Below are 22,951 nucleotides of genomic sequence, written 5' to 3' on the forward strand. Positions count from 1 at the left end.
GGCATGAGTGGTGCTGGTCTCTCAAAGTAGAGCGTTAAAAGGGTTCTATCTTGGAAGGGTTAATTATCATGGTAAAGATGGGTTAAAAGACTGTAGACTGACGGAAATGTAGGCTACAAAACATCAAGTCATATTCATGCACAAGCCAACTAATATACAGTAACCTACCTATACGATAGGTTACTGGAAGACATTAAAGATAATTAGCTAATGTAGCTATAATGTTCCAAAATGTACCAGCAATGTAGGATAGCCTACAGGAATAAAATATTTCCAGCAACAGCCCTGTTTATTTTGTGTTGTTTCAGTTGTCCTACAGTGATTAACGTCTACGGCAATCTAGGTAATTTAGCTCTTTACACATAGGCTTCAGTAACTGACAACAGCGGCGCTCAGGGAGCAGTGAGGGGTTTGGTGCCTTGACTTCAGCCATGGATTTCGGCATGGGAGAGCAGTGCTCAACTTCTTCCCCCGCCCACATTTTTCCTTCTGGGTTGGGGATCGAACCAGCAACCCTTTGGTTACAAGCCCGAAGCCTTAACCAGTAGGCCACGGCTGCCCCTCATTCCTTTTGCTATTTACACAGGCAGAATGATCTTAGACTACACCACATTAGGTTCATCAGGTTCTTCCACATTCACCTTTCATGAATGTGGAAGACAGAACGACGACAACTTGTGAAAATAAAAGTCCAAAAATTGCAAAGCAGCATTGCCATTTTCATGAATATCTTATGAAATATACATCGAATGTCACTTTACTATTCAAGTTGTGAAGTATTTATAATCACTGAGTTTAACACTGGGAGGTAAACTAGCCTTCATTCAGCTGACCCGTATTTGTGTAACCTGGAATGGTTGGACATTCCCAGTGGCAAAAGATGAGAAATCATCTGCAAAGGTTACATCATAAAACAAATACATTTTTATGAAACAAAAATGATTTGCTTGACCCTGTTCTGTCTTTTTGGCACTGGATTAGCCCATTGACTCAGATGTGACGTGATCAGGTAAGAGGTTTGGAACAAAAACGGCAATGCTGCTTTGCGATTGTTGGACTTTTATTTTGACAAGTTGTCGTCGTTCTGTCTTCCACATTCATGAAAGGTTTGGTATGAATGTGAAGTCATGTCTCATGAAACAGTCATGAATGCTTTATGTGCAGTTTATGACAGCTGCTATGAATGTGTTATGAACTCATCCGTCAAGTAAAGTGTTACCGAAATTCTTATACTCACTTCAGATTAATGAGAAATGTAATAACAAATAAATCACAACTCAAAAAATGGAAACTCAGAGAAGCGGTAAATATGTAGAGAACAATTATTTGATTGGAAGGGCTGCACCGAATCCAAGGTTCGGTTTTGAATTCGGCCGAAGGCTTTTGATGGGGTTCAGATTCTACCAAACCTAGCCAAATCCTATGCAGTGTTTCTGCCGCTGCTACAGTATGTGATCAGTAATAAGAGAAAAAAATCCATGAGAGTTACTTTAACTGCAGGAACAGATGTCAACACATAGTAGGCTAATGTTCAGTTGATTTACTGGCTTGCATCTCTCAAGCCTATGTTGCTAACCTTCCTAGGCTGTAAAATGAATGCCTACTGTTGGGTTAATTACATTTGATTAATGGGCTATGCAACCATTTACATCTGGAGATAGTTCTTTCTAGCTAACTATCCAACTCACATCATGTCCTTTTTTGTGTTGTGCCATTTTTTTTCATATTAATTTCTACCAATAATGTAAATGAAAAAGGTTCAAATTAGCACAACAGAAAAAAACATGAATAATAAGTGCTGAAATAATCATGCTTTGTAAATGTCATCCTTTTCCCACAATTTCACAGTTTTTGGTGATACATTTCATGCACACATTACAGGAATTATTGGGAATTGTTCAGTTTTGGATTCGGCCAAATCTTAAATATAATGGATTTGGTATTCGGCAGAATCTTAATCAGGATTCGGTGCATTCCTATTGATTGATTCAAGTACATAGATAACTTAGATTTGAGTTCAAGTTCATCGTTATATTTAGATTTGAGTTCAAGTCAACTGATTTCTTTGCATTGGTCATTAGGCATGGTCAGTGGCACACCTCTCTCTGGTTCTCTAAATCTCATAGCGTTAACAATGTTTCTCCTTTCAGCCTCCAGTTCTGCAGCAGCCTGCTGTCTGCGGACCTCAGTATTCCTCTTTCTCTTCATTTCCTCTCCAAGAAGCCATTCAGTCATTCCCCTATTTTTAACCTGAGCTAAGTACCAGCAAAAACAGAAGTCATATTACAGCCACACACAAAGTACAAATCATTAAGTGTGATAATCAAATGATTATCAGACTCTAAAATGTTAGTCATCTCATGTTACTTTGTTGAGTTCTCATTGGCATATTAGAACAGAAGAAATCAGACAGATATGAAATAAACCAACCTTTGGGTTTTTCAACTTCATCGATTGCCAGCATGGATTCTGACTTTGCCCTAAAATAAAATCAAACTTTAGATTTCATAATGCTTAGCTTGGTCAGTTATAAGAGCCCCTCTCACAGCCTTACCAGGTATGGATCACATATGCATGCAGTGACGGACTGGTAATCTGGAATTTGGCCAGATGCCAGAGGCGGTGCGGGCCCTCGTGGGCCAGCAGGCCAATCAGAGAGCGACATGCGACCGCTTGATTGTAAACGGCGGACCCAAGATCATTTCTCTCGGCCCCACCTTTCAGGCGTCAATTTAAGCCAACTGATTTAAGCCAAATTTCTCTGTTGGCAACAGAGAAAGAGGTCCTAATGAACTTGGATTCAGATGACGCAATAGACAGGGTTGCAGAGAAAAGCAAACTCCTCCGTACCTTGTTTAACTGCATGACGGTAAAACATGTTTTTATTATCGAGCGGCTGGCTCTGGTGGTTTATTAATTTTTTATGAATTGGGGTTGTGCATTGATATGTCCATGTTTTGGTGCTGTTTTTTATGGCATGGAAGTTTATGTTGACCATCGCTGGGGCTATCAAAGGTGTGTGTTCTTTCTGTGCGTAAAAAGTTCTATCTGTGAGTTGCGCTGGTGGGTGGAAATGCCAGGGCCGTTTTTTGTTCCCAGTCCGTCACTGTATGAATGGCATACTGCCTGGCCTTCAGTGACATCAATTTGTGTGGGTTGCTGTTTAAATAACTGAATTTTAAAATCAGTAGTGCATACATACCATACACACATACTGTAAGAACGTACGCATAAACACATAGAAAGCATTAAGACAATAATGGAATGACACATTTTTGATAGCCCAGGAATACATAATACAGCTGTCTAACCACTGCGGCTGCGGTTGTAGCATTTCTTTCCTATCTTGATGTGTTGTAGCCTCATCTTCCTTTTCCAGCCAACATTTCTCCATCTCGTCCACATGCTTCCTCTCTGTAGTGCTCTCATCTTCCTTGTTTGTTTGAATCAAATCATCTTTATTCTTCGAGCTCAACTGTTCTGCAAGATACTTCTTCTGATCTGTCCTTTGCCTTTCCTGGTCTCCTGTTAGACACGGGTTACACTCCTCTTGTGTCATCCTCCTATCCATCTCCTCCTGGTATTTCCCATCACTTGGAACTATCGGTTGGTTTAATTGGGGAACATGAGTGATACCAAAGCTGTCCTGCTTGATACCAAAGCTGTTCTGGTCCAGTGTTTTCACCTCCTGGTGAACATAAAATCAGAAAATCTCTTTCACCTGGCTTGCAGTAAATTCTACAGGCATTATTTTCATATTTACTTATCACCATTTTAAAACAAGTGTTTTCTCCTTATTACTAGTTGTGCACACCATTTTGTATTGCAATAATAATGTCTTCACATGCGAAGAAGACAATGGGCCTCATTCACCAATATCTTCCTAAGAATTTTGTTAACTGTTCTTAAGAAGGTCCTACAAAAACTCTTGGCAGATTCATGAAGGTGTTCTTAAACTTCAGAATCATTCACAGTTTTGTTCTTATCATGCTGAATCCCATTTCTTCTTAAGTTGACAAGGCTTCTTAAGTTGATTGTTCTTAATTAGCATAGGCTAAGGCACAATAATTGAGGCCGAGGCACCAGCTTTCATCTGACCATATGTTGTACACTACGAGCAAGACAATTTGATTACCGCATATGACACATGCTTTAAAATGAAAGCACTGCTGCAGGAATTGAACAGTAAATAGTCGTTATATTTAGTAGTTAGTATAAAAAGTGAAAAAGTGTTATTTGTTGTGTTTATTTATTTTAAAATACCTTAATGCTTTGTAAAATAGTGGAATTTGGAAAGTGGTCGAGGAATGTTTGGAGCCTGTATTGACTGCTGAAATTTAATTGGAATGTATAAGTGTAGCAAATTTCACATTTTCAGATTTCACATTTGCAGTTGTAGCGTCAAATTTCACAAAATTTGGCATCCCTCCAAGTGATTGTATAAGTTTGGTTATGATTCGACTTTTACATCACAAGATGTGAATAATCAAATAATTACGAACCATGTAAAAACACATTATGTCAGAACGGTCTGTAGATACAATTTCATGAGAATCAAAAGAAAGACCTCAGACTAGTTCATTTTACTTTCAACTTTTACTTTCAACTTGTACTTTCAAAAATGGTGGGAATATTTCAGATGGAAATGGCTGGGTGCTTTGGATTCGGGAGCTGTCACAGAATCAGGGGGAAAATAATTTTCCAAAATTCCAAATGGGGGACATGAGTAACCAGTAACATGTTAAAGAATTCCAAAGAACAAATAAGGCTACCAGTACTTACAGTAAATTTCCTAGGTAAGGAAGTGAGTCTTGTAGACTGAGTTCCATATGGGCGGGGAGTAACCACGGATGTTAGTCGTGCACTGTTGGATCTTTGAGCATTTGTGGGAAGAGAGGTTGACACCGCAGTCTTGTTGAAATAGGTTAAACTGGGATCTTGTGCTGCTCTCCCAAAAAGATAAGTGGGCTGTTCTGGCAAAATGGTGCTATCAGAACTTTTGTTCGACCCTGGATCTTCCCGAACACTTTGGACTGCCACACTATTGAAGTGGCTAGGAATAGATGTGATACTAGATTTGGGTCTGTTACTGCTGAAATCAAAGTGGTCTTGTGCTTTGGGACTGTTGTTACTTGGTAGGCTTGACAGTGTCTGTGATCTAATTAACCTTTGAGAGGGCAGGGAAAAGCTGTCCTGGGTAGGTGGTTCTGATTCTGATTCTGAAGAGCTGGAGAAATCTGTTGTTATGGCTGGATCAGAGTGGGAGACTGGTGTGTCCTGGGCAAATACTTTACTGACTGTCTCTTTGTAGACTGATACAGGTCTGCCCTTTGACACTGGCTTTGTTTCCTCTGATGACTGAGTGGCCGAGCGTCTGAGTCCTTTGTTGAAAGGGCCCTTCAGTTCCTTCTCTCTGTAACAAAACAATGGAGGAAATGACTGTGCCATGTGATTGTGTTACAAAAAAAAACAAAAAAAAACAATAAAGGGCCTATAACTATAAAGATAACTATAACTGTAACGAAGAAAGCGTCCACATTGACCAACGATAAGGAAAGTCTCTCCTCGTGTTGATGAATGTGATGGCTAAAATTGATAGATTCTGATTGGCTGTTTCTTTGGATCTTTGGATGCCGGAACTCTGAGGGAACTAAAGGGAAAAATGTATTTCAAACAAAATTCCACTCAATTCCAGAGATATGGTGAATATTTGGTGTCTGGACCTATTACAGTTTGGGCTGTGGATTCAATTTTGCTATTTTGCTGCAGAGCAGCAATCAGAGCAAACACAATAGGATTCCGCAGCTTCTCTGCTTGGACCCCTAATAATGCTGATACAATTACACATGCCATAATTAAATGTTTATTAAATGCATACACACAGAGGTCAGGGTTTCCGTTGTCCGGTAATTACCGGACATTGGCCGGGAAAAAAATGTCCGACAAAATTAAATCTCTCCGGTCAAATTGTCCGATTGAAATTGGCTAATAATCCCGTCCCCTAACGCAATCTGAATTTGAGAATAAGCCTTAATATGTAGGCCTACGCCTATATTATACGTCCTCTGGCTATGCTTTTAAATGAACAGGTTCTACCGTTTGAAAGTTATTAAACAACACGCAGAACCTATGCTGCATTTCAAATAGGAAGCCGCTCCAAGACACTGTCATTCTCCGTGTACATTGGACATGCAAAGTGTTCTTTACCCAAAGCATATAGTAGGTTTATGCTTTCTCTGTCTATGATCTGCAGGGTTAGGGCCTCCTCGACGAGGCGATTACTGGTCCGTGGATAATTTCTGGCACAATTAAACGGTATCATTGAACGGCGGCCGAAAGAAAAAGAAACTAAACATTTCCCAGAATAGGAAACATTTCTTAATTTATTGTTATCAAATAAAGAGGCATAGCATTAGGGGGTAGTGGTGTGAGCGCTCATTCTTGTGCACATCTGTGCAAGTTAAACAGTCACCACTGAGATAACGTGGGTAGCAGCAACAAACAACGTAGTCTTTTTAAAACAACGAACGAAGCGGACTCTTGCTGTCCATGAAAAGATACTGGCTATAGATCTTGTTAGGCATGTTTAAGTAAGGCTAATGAACATGTTGCATTCTATACAGATTATGTAATTCTTTAAGCTATATAGCCTGTCTCCAGTTTTCCTCAGTTTGACTAATTAAGAAGGGATAATAGGATATTTGACCAGCATATCATCAAAATGTCCGGAAAACGAAACCTCTGCCGGTCACTTTGACCGGCACCATTTATTTCTAGCGGAAACTCTGACAGAGGTACAGACATGCAGCCCCTACCTCTTCTCCTGCATCTCAAATGTTGTGGATGTCTCGATTCCTCTGCCACTGGTGATCAGCTCAATCTTCTCTCTTTCCTCTTTCTTCCTCACAATATCAGAATTCACACTTTTCCGCCGATTTTTCCACTTGGTGAGATCCTGTTTATGGATACAAAACAAAACTGTCAAAGAGTTCAACAAAGAATGAAAGCAGAGAGAAAACATGTGTTTAGTGAAGCTTTTATCTGTTATCATATTCATAGCTATAGGGGAGAGCCGGGACAGTTGAAACACTTTTTAATTAAACATAATATACAAAGTGAGCTTTGAACAAAACCATTCAGGAATTATTGCAGCAAAAGTGGGACGTGCGTAATGTTTCATTTGTCCCTCCTGGTCAGGACGGTTGAAACACCATAAGGGGACGAATGAAACATACAGTTTAAGCCATATAAACTTCCCACAACTTCAAATTGTTACTACATCATAAAATTGTACACTACATCATGAATGGTACTCCCAAAAGGTGTTACTTTAGATAGATTGTTGCTGGACTATACGTCTTTGTGAATGTTAACAACTCATCATCGTGAAGCGTGTATGAAGCGGTTATTGAAATATCATGCACTGTGGATGATTCTGCCATTTTTATAGCAAGAACAGTAACATATCCCATTTATATAATGTTTCTATCATGAAAAATGTTGTTTTTACTAGGTTTTTACGTGGGTTAGGCCACTGCACATCCAAATAAGTGCCCTTAACGACCCACAGCCATGGGGAAACTCAACCGCCTACCTGGTGGGCCCAAATATATTTTCATCTTTCTAAAAAAAATGTTTTCCATGTGTCACCTCCATAAATTATTGTATAAACACATAAGTATATTTGTATATTTGTGCATTTACTTAAAATACATGGAGGTACAGCCTGGTCGGGACGATTGAAACAAGTATTTCAATCGTCCCGACCAGGCTGTACCTCCACAAAGACATATGCCACTATAGCCTGTTTTGCTTTCCATGTAAACAAGCACGCAATATGAAAATCTGGGATTGTGGAGAACACTAAATATTCTACTGAATAAGCATGAAGTTGAACCTTTACATGAAAAACACTCATTAATAATTGAAAAAAATGTAACTGCTAATGAAGTTTACTTTCGACCATCAAAACTCGTTTATCGGCTGTAACTCCATGATTAAAAGACATACCAGGAAGATATTTGGCTGATAGAAGGAGGTTAACATGCTCTATGTTTTGACAAAAGGACATCTGTCTATCATCATTGCACTCGGAGAAAACTGGAATGTTTCATTCGTCCCGCGTTTCAATCATCCCGGCTCTCCCCTAGCTATTACCCCAAAAAGGGCAGATGTACAAAGGAAGCGTAATTAACACCTTCGTCACTCTGTAGAACAGGGGTCCCCAAATAGTTAGGCCCAAGGGCCAAATTATGTCAATCAAACCAAACCAAGGGCCAAAGCATTCAGGACTAAACACGCATACACCCTCAAACATTTAAAAATGGAAAACCATCACATATTTCCATTTTAATTAACTGCACCTCTGAAAACAAATTAGCAAAATTTGTAGTAAATGATTTACATTACATTACATTACATTTGGCTGACACATTTTTAACCAAAGCGACTAACAACATGGTAAACAGTTTAAGCTTTTTAAAGCAATTCTCTTAACAATTTTAAGACAATTTAAAAAAGGTAGAGTACAATAAGAAATATAGCTGCAAGCAGCAATGCGGGGGCCTAGCAGTGCGCTATAGCAGGAATGGCGTTGCCATGGCATGAGCAAGCAATCACAGCAAGAGGCCAAATTGCACCAATGTCCTTGTGTGTTCTCACAATCAGCTACCATGTCCCTCTACCAAGTTTGAACTTCATACACCAAAGTGTTGCTGAGATGTGAGCTCACTTTCTTTATTACAGCACCCCTAGAGGCCAAATGAGACAACTTTCCTTGCATGTCCTCACAATCAGCTAATATGTCCCTGTATCAAGTTTGGACTTCATACAATGAAGCGTTGATGAGATATGAGCCCACTTCCTGTATTACAGCACCCCCTATAGAGGCCAAATGATGCCAATTTCCTACTGTGTCCTCACAATCAGGTTCCAAGTCCCTGTACCAAGTTTGGACTTTGTACACCAAAGCGTTGCTGAGATACAAGCTCACTTCCTGTATTACAGCGCCCCCTATAGAGGCCACATGATGCCAATTTCCTAGTGCATCCTCACAATCAGATACCAAGTCCCTGTTCCAAGTTTGCACTTCATACATTAAAGCATAGCCGAGATGTTAGCCGACTTCCTGTTTGGTGGCTTCATCGCCATATTTGATTGGCTGTCACGGGCAAACAAAAATGAAATTAAAAGATCTGACAAGTATCGTTTGTGCGGCTTGGTCTGAAGATCATCTCCGACAAGTTCTGTGAAAATCTGATGAAATTTGTAACCGCTGAAACTTTTCGTAGAGTTTGGACTAAATCCAATATGGCGGAGGTCCAATATGGCGGAAAGAGATAGGATAGGGGTCGATGAACTCTGTATGGTCCATGGATTCAGACACTATCTCAATTGTGAAAATCAGACAAAAGAGTCAAGGATCACGCGCATGAACGCATGTCCAGCATTGAACTGCGATGAACTCTGTATGGTCCATGGATTCAGACACTATCTCAATTGTGAAAATCAGACAAAAGAGTCAAGGATCACGCGCATGAACGCATGTCCAGCATTGAACTGGTGGTGGCGCTAGAGTGTTCAATGTATATGCATATAAATTGCTGTGAGTGATTGGGACAGTGTCCTGACTAATGGTATCAAGTTTTGTTTTGTTAACTCAAAGTACCACAGAGATGTTAGTCCACTTCCTGTTTGGCGGCTTCATCGGCATATTTGATTGGCTGTCACAGGCAAACAAAAATGAAATCGAAAAATCTGACAAGTATCTTTTGTGCGGCTCGGGCAGAAGATCATCTCCGCCAAGTTCTGTGTAATTCGGATGAAATTTCAGACCACTGAAACTTTTCGTAGAGTTTGGACTAAATCCAATATGGCGGAGGTCCAATATGGCGGAAAGTGACATAATAGGGGTCATTGAACTGAGGTTGGTCCAGGGATTCCAGCGGTTCCTGATATGTAAAAATCGGACGCACCGTTCAATGGTCACATGCGTGAATGCAATCCAGGTTCGACCCATTGGTGGCGCTAGAGTGTTGGGCATAGAGTTCTGTAAATTGGTGAGAGTGATCATGGGACAGTGCTGAATCAGTTTGCCAAATTTCATAACTTTAGACCCAGCGGTTCAATTTTCGGCCAGATTTTGACTTGTTGGTGGCGCTAGATGGCTGGGTTTAGAGGTCCGTAAATGAGTGTGAGTGGTCAGTGGAGTGTCCCGAAACTTTCTGCCAAATAATCTGCACTTTTTAGCCAGGCGTTCTATGGGCTGCCATAGACTCCAATGGCAGAATAATAATAGGAAAAGCTATTAACTCAATGGGGTCCTGCAGCTTCGCTTCTTGGCCCCCAATAATAGGAAAAACTAGTAAAACAATGGGTGCCTTCACAGCTTCGCTGCTAGGCCCCCAATAAGTGCCAAGCCAAGCCGCCGCTGGATTTTCAGTGCCACTGCAAAATTTTCACATAATCAGCAATGTCAAAACATTAAGGCTTACAGTGTAAAAGCACAACAGCCAACGTCATCGTTGAAATTGTTTTGACAGTCATGACTAAGTTCAGTGCATCAAATCCTGGCTTAGCCTCTCATTATTCAGGACATGTAGGCTACATAAAGGTTACGTTACAGGCGATTGCAAAACTGAAGACAAGCCTGCAGCAGCCCATAGCCTACTCTACGTTCTGAAGTAGCCTAGGCATATTACGGCTACAGCCTAGCAACATCCCCTCCATCGGATCGCCAAACAATTTAGTTTACTGTGCCCCAGTAAAATCTCAAGTCCAGGTTCAACTAGCCTACATTTACTTGTCACACAGATGTCACAAAGCATATAACGTGAACGAGTGAGATCTTTCCAATGGAATAACCGCCAAGTTGCTGTGATAAATGGTTCACGAGAATATTAACTTTGAACATCTTCACTCAACACATGGCAAACCATATATCACAATAAGCAGCAGTCCTTATCGAATATGAGGATGTAAAGCATGTCTCTGTACAATAAGCGGTTCCTAAGTAATCCGGTTTTGAAATTGCAACACATTTCTGCATGGTTTCCAATTTAGAGCTGAAATTATAACGTATTCTAAAGTAAACTATTATGTCAGTACATTTTTGTAAATTCCGTAGCCATAGAGTATCCCACCATGGTTCATATATGATTCCAGACAATCCCACTTACACAGATATTAACATATATTTCTACTGGGATGTTTGACATTAATGCAATAAAAAGATTATTTCTTGATATAAAGCCACACAGAGGCTAAATCCTCTAGTCTTTTTTCAACATCGGAAAGACAAGAGAATACACTAAATTTAAATAAAAAGAAAGTGTGTTGACATTAAAAGAAGTCAGAGAATGTCTATGAAAACTAGATACTTTGTTGACAATGCCTATAGTTAAAACAATGATTAAAAGTTTTTAATCATCTGGAAATGTGACAAACATGCTTGGACAAAGACCCACGGTTATCTTGCCCCCATGGAGGATGATAAGATAGGCAAACAATTCCATAAGAACCACTGTTGGAGAGTTACAGACAAAGGTATCATCTTGGGGTCACCAAGTCCCCCAAACAATCTTCAAAAGTGACCTCACTGCTAATAGATTATTTAGAGGGCATGCCAGGTAAAAGCCTGTCCAGTCATTTAATTACCAATGTTAACAGCAGGAGTTACTGAATGGTACAGTGACTTTGTCTGGAAGTGTGGTCTATTGTCAAATGAAATGAAAATTGCGCTCTTTGACTCGTAACACTTTAGGTGTGTTTGGCGTACATAGAAGAATGACTATACTGAAAAGAACCCCATGCCTAATGAGAATTATGGTGGAGGGGCTGTGCTATTGTGGGGCTGTTTTTATTCCCAAAGGCCTTGGGAACCTAATTAAGGTTCATGGTATCATGAACACCAAGAAAAACCTGAACATTTTCAAAGGAAATCTGTCAATCTCTGCCAAAACTTAGTCATGATTGGATCATTCATCAGGTCAATGAACCAAAACAAATGTCCAGATCAAAGAAAATATGGTTTGCTGAACACAAAATCAAGCTTCAGACATTGCCATCTCAGTCCCCTGATCTAAACTCCATAGAAAAACAGTGGGGTGAGTCAAAGAGGAGAATGCACAAGTGTGGACCTAAAAATCTGGACGATCTGGGGAGATTTTGTGAAGACGAACAGTCTTAAATCCCTTGCTTTGTATTCTCCAACTTTATGGGGTGTCACAGGAGAATATTACAAGCTGTTTTATTGGCAAAGGGAGGCTTAAGAAGGCATTACATGCAGGGGTGCCAATAATTGTGAGCAACGTGTTTTTGTTAAAAATATTTATTTCATTATGAGATTTTCCTTTTTCCCGAAATAAATTTACTTTGTTTCAAAGTTGGGGTTTTCCTATTTTTTTTCCATTTCGAGATTACAATAAATCACCAACAGATTATTTTTTATACTGGTTTTTAGTCAACTTTAGCAGAGGTGCCAATAATTCTGGAGGGTACTGTATAATCCCTTCATGTTCGGTTTTTATCAAAAAACCTCTTAGGGGTCAATATATTATTTTGGTCTACTTGTATTTGTCACTGATGAGGACATACTTACGTCTTGCCAGTGATTCTCACTTTCCTTCATTTGTTGCCGGATACTCTGTAGCTCCTCATACCTTGTTGCTGTTGTTGCATTCTGGTTCACTGGGATGTCAGTCATTGATTTACTCCTATACCATGAATATAGGAAGAAATATTTTTAGTGGTACAAACCAAATGTTTTATAGTTTGAATGATATTTTAATTTTCACAGCTCAGTGCAGTCAATATCACAGTGCAATGCAATCACAGAAAGAAAGATAACAACTGTATTTCAACCTGAAACTTCAAATAGGCTTACATGGTTCATTTTGCACCAAATTAAACAAGTTATACTGCTTTGTTGGCCAATTCTATCCTCAACCTAAATTAAGAAAATTACAATTTGGGGCTGTACATGGTGAACATGGTTTGACATAATTGATTTGTAACTGCTGAATTTGCTGATTGTTGTTTATGGCAAGCCGATTGAGCATTTATTCAGATATCTTGATATCAGGCATAATTGTCATGTACATGCAAGCCATTTCTGTCCACTAGTTAACTAGTGAGCCATTTCTGTGTGAACTAGTTAACTAGTGACCGCCAAAATGCCCACTAGTTTACTAGTAAGGTCCAAATTCTCTCTAGTTAACTAGTTCACATGTTTCATATCTTACTAGTTAACTAGTAATGCTCAGCATGTTCACTAGTTAACTAGTTTAAAGACTTCTATATTTTACTATTCAACTAGTAAGGTACAAAAATGTTTACTAGCTGACTACTGAATGTCAAATTCCCACTTGTTAACTTCTATGTAATTTGGCCAGCCGCTTGAGCATTTTATTCTGATATCTTGATATCAGGCCAAAATGCAAGCCATTTTTGTCAACTAGTTAACTAGTGAGCCATGTTTGTGCACACTAGTTAACTAGTGACCGCATAAATGCCACTAGTTAACTAGTGAACACATATTAGCTTCACTAGTTAACTAGAGAGAGCCAGAAATGTCCACTAGTTAACTAGTAAAGGCCAAAATGCATACCAGTCAGCTAGTTGAAGGCTTTTGGGTCTCACTAGTTAACTATGTGCTCATGTTTACTAGTGAAGGCAAAACTCCTCACTAGTAAACTAGTTGGAGTAGGTCAATGTCACTAGTTAACTAGTGAACCATAAATGGCTTACTAGCTAGCTAGGTGATGGCAGCAGGCTCACTAGTTAACTAGTTGATGCATCCTTTGTCCAAACTAGTTAACTAGTGAGGTCATAAATGTATACTAGCAAACTAGTTCAAGCCTAAATTCACACTAGTCAGCTAGTGGCGCAGAATTAAAATTAGGAAGCGGAGAATTGAGGCTTTCTATTGGCTCCCTAGGTCCAAATAGAACATGACAACCAATCACAGCACACTAGTTAACTAGTGAGGTCTAAAAAGTGTCACTAGTTTACTAGTGTGCACCAAAACACCCACTAGTGAACTAGTGATGGCAATTTCCATTCGACTAGTTAACTAGTGAGGTGCAAAAAGTGTCACTTGTTAACATGTAAAGGCTTAAATACCCTCTAGTTTACTAGTGAGGGTGTTATGGGCCTTACTAGTTAACTAGTGGCATGTATATTTTGTTCACTAGTTAACTAGTTACACCCAAAAAGAGAAACAAGCTGACCATTTTTGTCCACTAGTTAACTAGTGGAACAATTGAAGTCTCACTAGTCTGCATGTGTGCAGTGAAGCAGCTCACTTGTTAACTAGTGCCTGAAACGGTCATTATGCAAATTCTAATGAGAGGGTGGGTAGAAGACTCCAATTGGGTATCATGTAAGAAACCCACCCAGTCTAAATGTAAATTTACTGTTCATAGCCTCGCGATCAGGTCCTGATGGGTGCCCCTAGTGGCTAAGGCATAAAAAAAAAGTTTTGGTTCCTGTTGGTTGTCAGTTGAGGCCATGGGTCGGTAGGGATTTTTTTTTTTTTTTCCCCAGTGGCAGTAAGGGATAGGTAGAAAATCAGTCCCTCCAGGATTTCTTAAGGTTTTTTGAGACTGTTACGACCTAAAATGCCTGGATGGAAGTTGCGGTGTTTTTAGCTGTTTCTTGTGGAGAAATTGCGGGAGGAAGTGAAAATTGCAAAAATAGTTGCGATTTTTTTTTATTATTATTTAGGGCAATTAAGGTTAGTAAGACCAAAATCACACTGATAATCTTGATGCTTATTAAAAAAGGATAATCAAAGGTAAACAGTAAGGATTACAGAAAATCAAAGTAGGCCAACTTTATTTGTGAAAATCCTTTGACTGAGGTAATTCACAAAGCAGTATAACCTTTCGTAGAACTGTCACCTAAAGAGATGGCATCATGTCATATGTTTCAATACATTCATATATTTTGTAATTCATATTAAGTTCATATCTTTTTAATAATTCATAGTCTGTGGTCTGCATAATTACTAATAGCCAAGTAAGTATCTAGTCATTTCATATTGATTTAAACTATTTGACTACACTTCTGTTTAATGTCATTACATTGGTGGTGTGCGTCTAATTGACTGCCTGCCCCTTTAAGGACGTGAGAGTAGCCTAATTACATTTCTGAGTGAAGGCTTGCATCTCACTGTGTTCGCCACGAAAGTGTAAATCACTTTTGCATAGTGCATTCACGATATGTGGATGCAATTGGGAATGTCTTCTATGTCATTAGTTAAAATAAATGTTAAAAAAACAACTCGAATGAAATCATTCTTGGATCATAGAAGAGGTAAATGTCTTGCAATTTTATTAATTTCTATGATTTTGGGATCACTAGACAAACTAACCCCACAAGCTAACAAACATGACATAAGCTAAAAGGCCTTAATTAACTTACTTTCATAGCCTAGGTAGGTTAGCAACACCAGGTTGAGAGATGCAAGTAAACAGATCATTAACGTTAGCCTTCTAACGTTAGCCTTCTAGGAACGAACACGTTAGGGCCATAGACTGTATATATAGTTTATATATAGTTCTATATATACAGTCTATGGTTAGGGCAGTCTTTGGTGTCATGCAGAAGGTGCAGAAGTAAGTGTGCCATCTGGCTCAATATTCTGCGCGAGGGACTGTTGTGGTAGGTGAAATTTCACGGTGAAACTACGATGATTGGTCAAATTTGCGAAAAAGTTGCGGTGTTGGGACAAAATTGCGAGTGCCTTGGTAAGTGACGAAAACAATCGTCTTCGTGAACAGCTGTGCATAGGCTACTTTGTAAAAGAGAGAATACGCTCATCCCTATACATAACGCAAGGGGTAATTATGACCGCCGCGCAGCGAAGCGGCGTCATATAGGTTTAGTCAGATTTGTTTTTTTTTTTCTTTTTTTTTTTTTTTTTTTTCGCATACCCAAATTTCCGTCAATGATTTCCGGGACACTGAAAGACCGGGGTACACGAAACTTGGTGGGCATGTAACCCCACATGGATAGCATGGAACCATCGTTTTTCGTTTTGATCTGTAGCCCCCCCCGCTGGACTGGACCCCCCGAAAGGAGGGTAGGGCAGACACAGTTTTCTGTGAATATCTCGAAAACTGTAGGGTTTAGGAGGACCATTTTTTTTTTGTATGTTGCTCTCAAGGGGCCATGTCAACCCATTCCATAACCACTCATTCCATGTATAGCGCCACCTAGTTAAACACAAAAAAGTAAAAATGAGGTGTTGTAATTGAAGGTATCTGTGACCTAACATAGTCAAAACTGCACGAAATTGGAATTGTAGGATCATTATGACACCCTCTGTATGCACGCCAAGTTTTGTGGAATTCCGTTCATGGGGGGCCACACAATAAATTAATTTATGTTACTATACACCAACTGGCCTGTAGGTGGCCGGAGACAGTTTTCTGTGAATATCTCGATAACCGTAGGGCCTAGGAGGTCCACCTTTTTTATGTATGTTGGTCTTAAGGGTGCATGTCAACCCATCCCATTACCACTTATTTCATGTATAGCGCCACCTAGTTAAAAATTAAAAAAGCAAAAATTTGGTGTTTTCATCACAATATCTCTGGCTGACAAGGTCAAAACTGCACGAAATTAAAAGTGTAGGATCATTATGACACCTCCGAATGCGTGCCAAGTTTTGTGTACTTTCGTTCATGGGGGCCTTACAATAAAATAATTTATGTGTACATTTAGTGACGCCCACCAACAAGGATTCCCGGACACTGAAAGACCGGGTACACAAAACTTGGTGGGCATGTAACCCCACATGGATAGCATGGAACCATCATTTTTTGTTTTGATCTGTAGCCCCCTGCTGGACTGGACCCCGAAAGGAGGGTAGGGCAGACACAGTTTTCTGTGAATATCTTGAGAACTGTAGGGTTTAGATGACCATTTTTTTTTTTTTTATGTTTGCTCTCAAGGGGCCATGTTAACCCATTCCATAACCACTCATTCCATGTATAGCGCCACCTAGTTAAACACAAAAAGTAAAATGAGGTGTTGTAATTGAAGGTATCTGTGACCTAACATAGTCAAAACTGCACGAAATTGGAATTGTAGGATCATTATGACACCCTCTGTATGCACGCCAAGTTTTGTGGAATTCCGTTCATGGGGGCCACACAATAAATTAATTTATGTTACTATACACCAACTGGCCTGTAGGTGGCCGGAGACAGTTTTCTGTGAATATCTCGATAACCGTAGGGCCTAGGAGGTCCACCTTTTTATGTATGTTGGTCTTAAGGGTGCATGTCAACCCATCCCATTACCACTTATTTCATGTATAGCGCCACCTAGTTAAAAATTAAAAGCAAAAATTTGGTGTTTTCATCACAATATCTCTGGCTGACAAGGTCAAAACTGCACGAAATTAAAAGTGTAGGATCATTATGACACCCTCCCGAATGCGTGCCAAGTTTTGTGTACTTTCGTTCATGGGGGCCTTACAATAAAATAATTTATGTGTACATTTAGTGACGCCCACCAACAAGGATTCCCGGACACTGAAAGACCGGGTACACAAAACTTGGTGGGCATGTACCCCCACATGGATAGCATGGAACCGTCATTCTTTGTTTTGATCTGTAGCCCCCCTGCTGGACTGGACCCCCCGAAAGGAGGGTAGGGCAGACACAGTTCTCTGTGAATATCTTGAGAACTGTAGGGCCAAGGATGACCAATTCTTTCCGTATGTTTGCCTCCAGGGGTCATGTTAACCCATTCCATGTGCACACATGTGCATAAACAGATACACACGCACACACATACATTTACAGTAATCATCATGTATGACACATACTCACACAGTAGACATATGTGCGCATGCATGCACATGCACAAACACACATACGCAGGCAAACACACAAGCACGCATAGACAGACACACACACACACACCCACACACATAAACATAAATTTGTACACGCACACATGCACATAATTCAAGAATTTTTCCCGTCATCTACTCCCTGAATTTTTGGTCATTGATACCCGGGACACCGAACCACCGGGGTACATGAAATTTGGTGGGTATGTAGCCCCACTAGACTTTTACGGAAAATTTTCATTTCGCCCCCGGGGACCACCACCAGCCCCACCCCCTTCCTAAATAACTACCTGAACCGAGGCACTGAGGATGAAGAATCTTTTATGGTATGTTGGTCTCAAGGGCCCACATCAACCTGGCTCATGTCGCCAGCATAGCCTATTGACAATTTATGTTGTAAATAGGCCTACCTTATAATCCTACCTGTAGCTTAGGGAAGCTAACAGCTTTCTATTAGGATCTAGTTTGTTAGTTACCGTTTTGTCATAACTCCCTGATGCATTTTTGCATTTAGAATAGCCAGAGCGTGTATATCTCAATCGGAAAAATTAAACAATATCGGTGCCTATGGACTAGGCTGGGTGAACCCAGCCTGATCTGCCCACTATTTATTTTTTGATTTCTTAAAAGATTGAGCTTGGTCTGATGAAAGCCAGACTAGCCATGGACCTCAGTTAAACAATGCAAGGGAACATGAATCAGCCTATATTTGCACTAACAATAACGGACAAAAGCTCTTCAACTTTGGCCCGTTAAAATGTGTATGAACAGTCTAGCGGCGCGCATTTCATCAAGGCCCATTTGGACATGTCAGTTATTTGCACCACTGGTTAGATGTAAAACAGCATTTCGTTTCAGACTAGGCTACTGTTACTTAATTTGTGCATTAACAATAACGTTTCAGACTACTGTTACTTAATTTGTGCATTGACAATAAAGTATTACATGAACTAAAGATGACTAAAATCTTATGTAGAAGAAGAAACATTCACAAAAAATCCATCCAAAAATGACCTTTGTTTTTGATAGCTGTTGAAAACGGCATGGAACTGACAGAGATGTTTTTGTTTATAAATACATAAAAAATAAATAAATAAACAAATAACATTATGCTGATACCTTTTGCTTTTCCCAAATACAATGTAGCCTACAGGTGTAAGTGACCTTTCATCAATCCAGTTGCAATGGATGAACTGTGATGAACTGCCCTACTTGTGATTGTTTAGAGATTTTAAAGGTTTTATAACAATGCTACATCTTCTTTGGCTATTCTACAATCTATTCACCTTTTCAGCACCAGTAGGCTACTTTCTGTGCAGCCGCACACACACACTTAGGCATGCCAAACAAGCATACACAAAAGTTTCAAGAGTGGGGGATGGAGTAAAATATGGAGACAAATTGAAGTGTGATTTATTTTCGCGGAACGGATGTACAGGACTGAGCGGCGGTCATATTTTGTACCGCTATGCGGTACATCTAGTTAATGTAATTATAGTTCGCCTTTTATTTGTGGATTTATTTAATGTATTTAGTGTTATTTCTTCCCCAAGCTCATAAAATAAATTTGGGTCGCACATAAATTGACAGGGTCGGTCGAAATTTGTTATGCCTAAAGTGACACACTGCTCTGCAATGGTACTTCAGTATAGATAGTAAAGCAGAACCTGCAGTATGCAGTATCTCATATTCTGTCAAAATGTTTTTTTAATAATAACAGGGAAACCCCATGCTTTAACAAGTGAGCTCTTAGTGATCCACACCAAAGATCACTTCTTGACATTAACCACATTGATTTCAAGTAATACTAACCCATTCTACATTTTTCTTTCTTCTCCCTTACTGTACCTCACTTGTGAGGTATATCATCACCAGTCATCAACCATCCGTGTGCCTGGCCCTCCTCTTACCCATCCCACCTGAAGTCCCATCCTTGACTGCTGTATTACTGTCCCCCTACCTGGATTCCTGGCCCGTACAGCCCCATCACCTGCCTATGACAACTCTGCCCGGATTCTGGCCTGTCTGCTGACCCACCACTGGCCCCATCACAACTTTCTTTCCTGGACAATTCCGACGCCGGACTATTGCACTTTCTCTCACTAAATCATGATTATGCTTTATCATACCGGACACGTAATCATCCCACCTTCTGTAACCTTCACCTCAGGTGCTTTAAACACCATGTCCTTCTCTCCACACCTGACTGTCATATGCATTTGTCATTGTTTATAGACCTTACTATCCGTATTGACCCTAGGCAGATGGGTCAGGCCCTTGAGTCGTGGATCTGCTCGAGGTTTCTTCCTATATGTATCTCCAATTCTAGGGAGTTTTTCCTCGCCCCTGTTACCCATGGGCCTTCCTTCCTTCCTTCTTTCTTTCTTCCTTTTCTTTTCTCCCTCTTTTCTTTTTCTCTGATTGCCTACATTCTGTAAAGCGCCATGATACATGTGTAATGTTTTGGCGCTATATAAGCACAATAAATTGAAATTGAAAGATTCAAGGGATCAACGTTAATATTATTCTTTGTTTATTGTTGCTAGGCAACCACAGACATAAATGCATCCATTCAGTCGCGCTTTTCTGATTAATAACTGAAAAACAAAAGATTGTACACATTAACTGCACATGGTTTCAAAAGTAATTAAAAGCTCAAAGATCAAGAAAAAAACTTCATGCACTTCTAAGGAATTGAACCCTGGTCTCCCACATGGTCTCCTGCTGCTTAACCACTTGAGCTAGTCTTGCCACATCAGCATTACTATCATCAATGTTGGTGTTACTGAAGTGTTTTGTTTCTCGGCAACCATATACAAATGCCTCCAGTTTTATCGCGATTTTCAGACTAATAACTGAAAAACTAAAGATTGCATACATTAACTGAACAAAGATTACAGCGATGCACCATAACTTTGTCACTAGAAATGTTATCAAAACATATTTTTATGCTCAAACGATCTTAGTTTATAAAAGTTTGCTCTTTGAACAGCCTGGACGAAGTCAGCCATGTTTTCTAGGTTTCTGAGTCCTAAATGGACCAATCAAAATCCTTGTTCCGCCTTCTTCATTTGCATGCAAGTGTGACATTGCGCACTAGTTAACTAGTGGCCAATGTTACGTCCCACTAGTTAACTAGTGGCACAAAATGCCAGCCGTTTGTGTATTTATTCAAATTCCACTAGTTTACTAGTGTGAGGGGCATTTTTCTCCTGCTAGTTCACTATGGACAGTGTTTTGTCCTCACTAGATAACATGTAAGGCTCAAAATGCCCTCTATAAGCCAGTGAAAGGCATTATAATGCAGATATGCTCACTAGTTAACTAGTGAGCATGTCCTGTTCCATTACTAGTAAACTAGTAAGGCCAAACATGTCAACTAGTTAACTAGTAAATGGCCAATGTGTCACTAGTTAATTAGTAAGAGTACATTTTTGCATTACAAGTGAACTAGATAGCTCCAAAAACAACCACTAGTGTGTGTCTTGTGCGCACTAGTTAACTAGTGAGCTGCTTCACAGCCACACATGCAAACTAGTGAGACTTCAATTGTTCCACTAGTTAACTAGTGGACAAAAATGGTCAGCTTGTTTGTGTTTTTAGGTGTAACTAGTTAACTAGTGAACGAAATATGCATGCCACTAGTTAAATAGTAAGGCCCACAACACCCTCACTAGTAAACTAGGGGGTATTTTGGCCTTTACATGTTAACAAGTGACCATTTTGGCATCTCACTAGTTAACTAGTGGGGCTGAAATGTCCTTCACTAGTTAACTAGTGGGCATTTTGGGGCACACTAGTAAACTAGTGACACTTTTTGCACCTCACTAGTTAACTAGTGAAATGGAAATTGCCATCTCTTGTTCACTAGTGGGTGTTTTGGTGCACACTAGTAAGCTAGTGACACTTTTTAGACCTCACTAGTTAACTAGTGGGCATTTGTGTCTTCACTAGTTAACTAGTGAGCAGTTCTGCCTTCACTAGTTTACATGTAAGTGTCACACTGAAGCCACCAGTTTACTAGCTAAAGTTCCTTTGGCCAGCATGTTAACTTGTGTGCCACATGCAAATGTTGTGGGTGGGATTTCGGATCTATTTGGACATAGGGAGCCAATAAAAAGCCTCAATTTTCAGAATTCACCGCCTCCTAATTTGAATTCTGCGCCACTAGTTGACTAGTATGAATTTTGTCTAGTTTACTAGTATACATCACTAGTTTACTAGTATACATTTATGACCTCACTAGTTAACTAGTGGGCCTGCTGCCATCACCTAGCTAGCTAGTAAGCCATTTATGGTTCACTAGTTAACTAGTGACATTGACCTACTCCAACTAGTTAACTAGTGAGGAGTTATGCCTTCACTAGTAAACTTGTGCACATTTTTGGCTGTCACTAGTTAACTAGTGTGGCCCAAAAGCCTTCATCTAGCTATCTAGTATGCATTTTGCCCTCACTAGTTAACTAGTGGACATTTCTGCCTCTCACTAGTTAACTAGTGAAGCCAAAAATGTGTTCACTAGTTAACTAGTGAGCATTTTGGCTCCCACTAGTTAACTAGTGTGCATATCTTGGCCCTCACTATTTAACTAGTTCACACAAACATGGCTCATTAGTTAACTAGTTGACAAAAATGGCTTACATGTATATGACAATTATGTCTGATATCAAGATATCAGAATAAATGCTCAATCGGCTTGCCATAGTTGTTGGCTGTATGTGTGTTATTTCAAGTAATTTATATTCACCTGCTAAATACAGTGCAGGTGGTTTGGAATTTAATTACAGATTTAAGATAAGTTCGCTACCTAGGTGTACCGTTATATAATTTTGCTGCGGTATAGTCCTAATGAGGCTAACCATGCGCTTAGGGGGGAAAAGCAGTACTTCCTGATAAGCTACCGAAGATGTGCCATGTCTTGCAGACCAGTGGAAGGATCTCACTGTGGAGGTATAAAACTGACGAGATGTTCCAGTCATCAAATTTATATTTGGCTGCACGATTTGGGGAAAATACTTCCAAGATGGCGGCGCGTACACACGCAGCGACCTCTCTCTGTCCCAACCGTACGGTGTTTTGTTCGTT

General features: G+C 39.9%; 1 protein-coding gene across 3 annotated transcripts in view; it reads right to left on the reverse strand.

Annotated features, from left to right (window-relative positions):
• Nucleotides 1-22,951, reverse strand: part of LOC125292184 (LIM and calponin homology domains-containing protein 1-like) — a 106,538-nt gene that overhangs the window by 42,316 nt on the left and 41,271 nt on the right. For 2 of the 3 annotated variants that reach the window (XM_048239378.1, XM_048239379.1), the window contains exons 3-8: nucleotides 12,599-12,713; nucleotides 6,816-6,955; nucleotides 4,783-5,413; nucleotides 3,312-3,688; nucleotides 2,431-2,480; nucleotides 2,100-2,255 (exon numbers count right to left, since the gene is read on the reverse strand). In XM_048239378.1, the coding sequence (XP_048095335.1) occupies nucleotides 2,100-2,255; nucleotides 2,431-2,480; nucleotides 3,312-3,688; nucleotides 4,783-5,413; nucleotides 6,816-6,955; nucleotides 12,599-12,713 (1,469 nt within the window). The remainder of the gene's footprint in view (nucleotides 1-2,099; nucleotides 2,256-2,430; nucleotides 2,481-3,311; nucleotides 3,689-4,782; nucleotides 5,414-6,815; nucleotides 6,956-12,598; nucleotides 12,714-22,951) is intronic. The other variant, XM_048239380.1, reaches the window with a different exon arrangement.

This window comes from Alosa alosa, chromosome 3 (assembly GCF_017589495.1).
Source record: "Alosa alosa isolate M-15738 ecotype Scorff River chromosome 3, AALO_Geno_1.1, whole genome shotgun sequence".
Classification (NCBI taxonomy): domain Eukaryota; kingdom Metazoa; phylum Chordata; class Actinopteri; order Clupeiformes; family Clupeidae; genus Alosa; species Alosa alosa.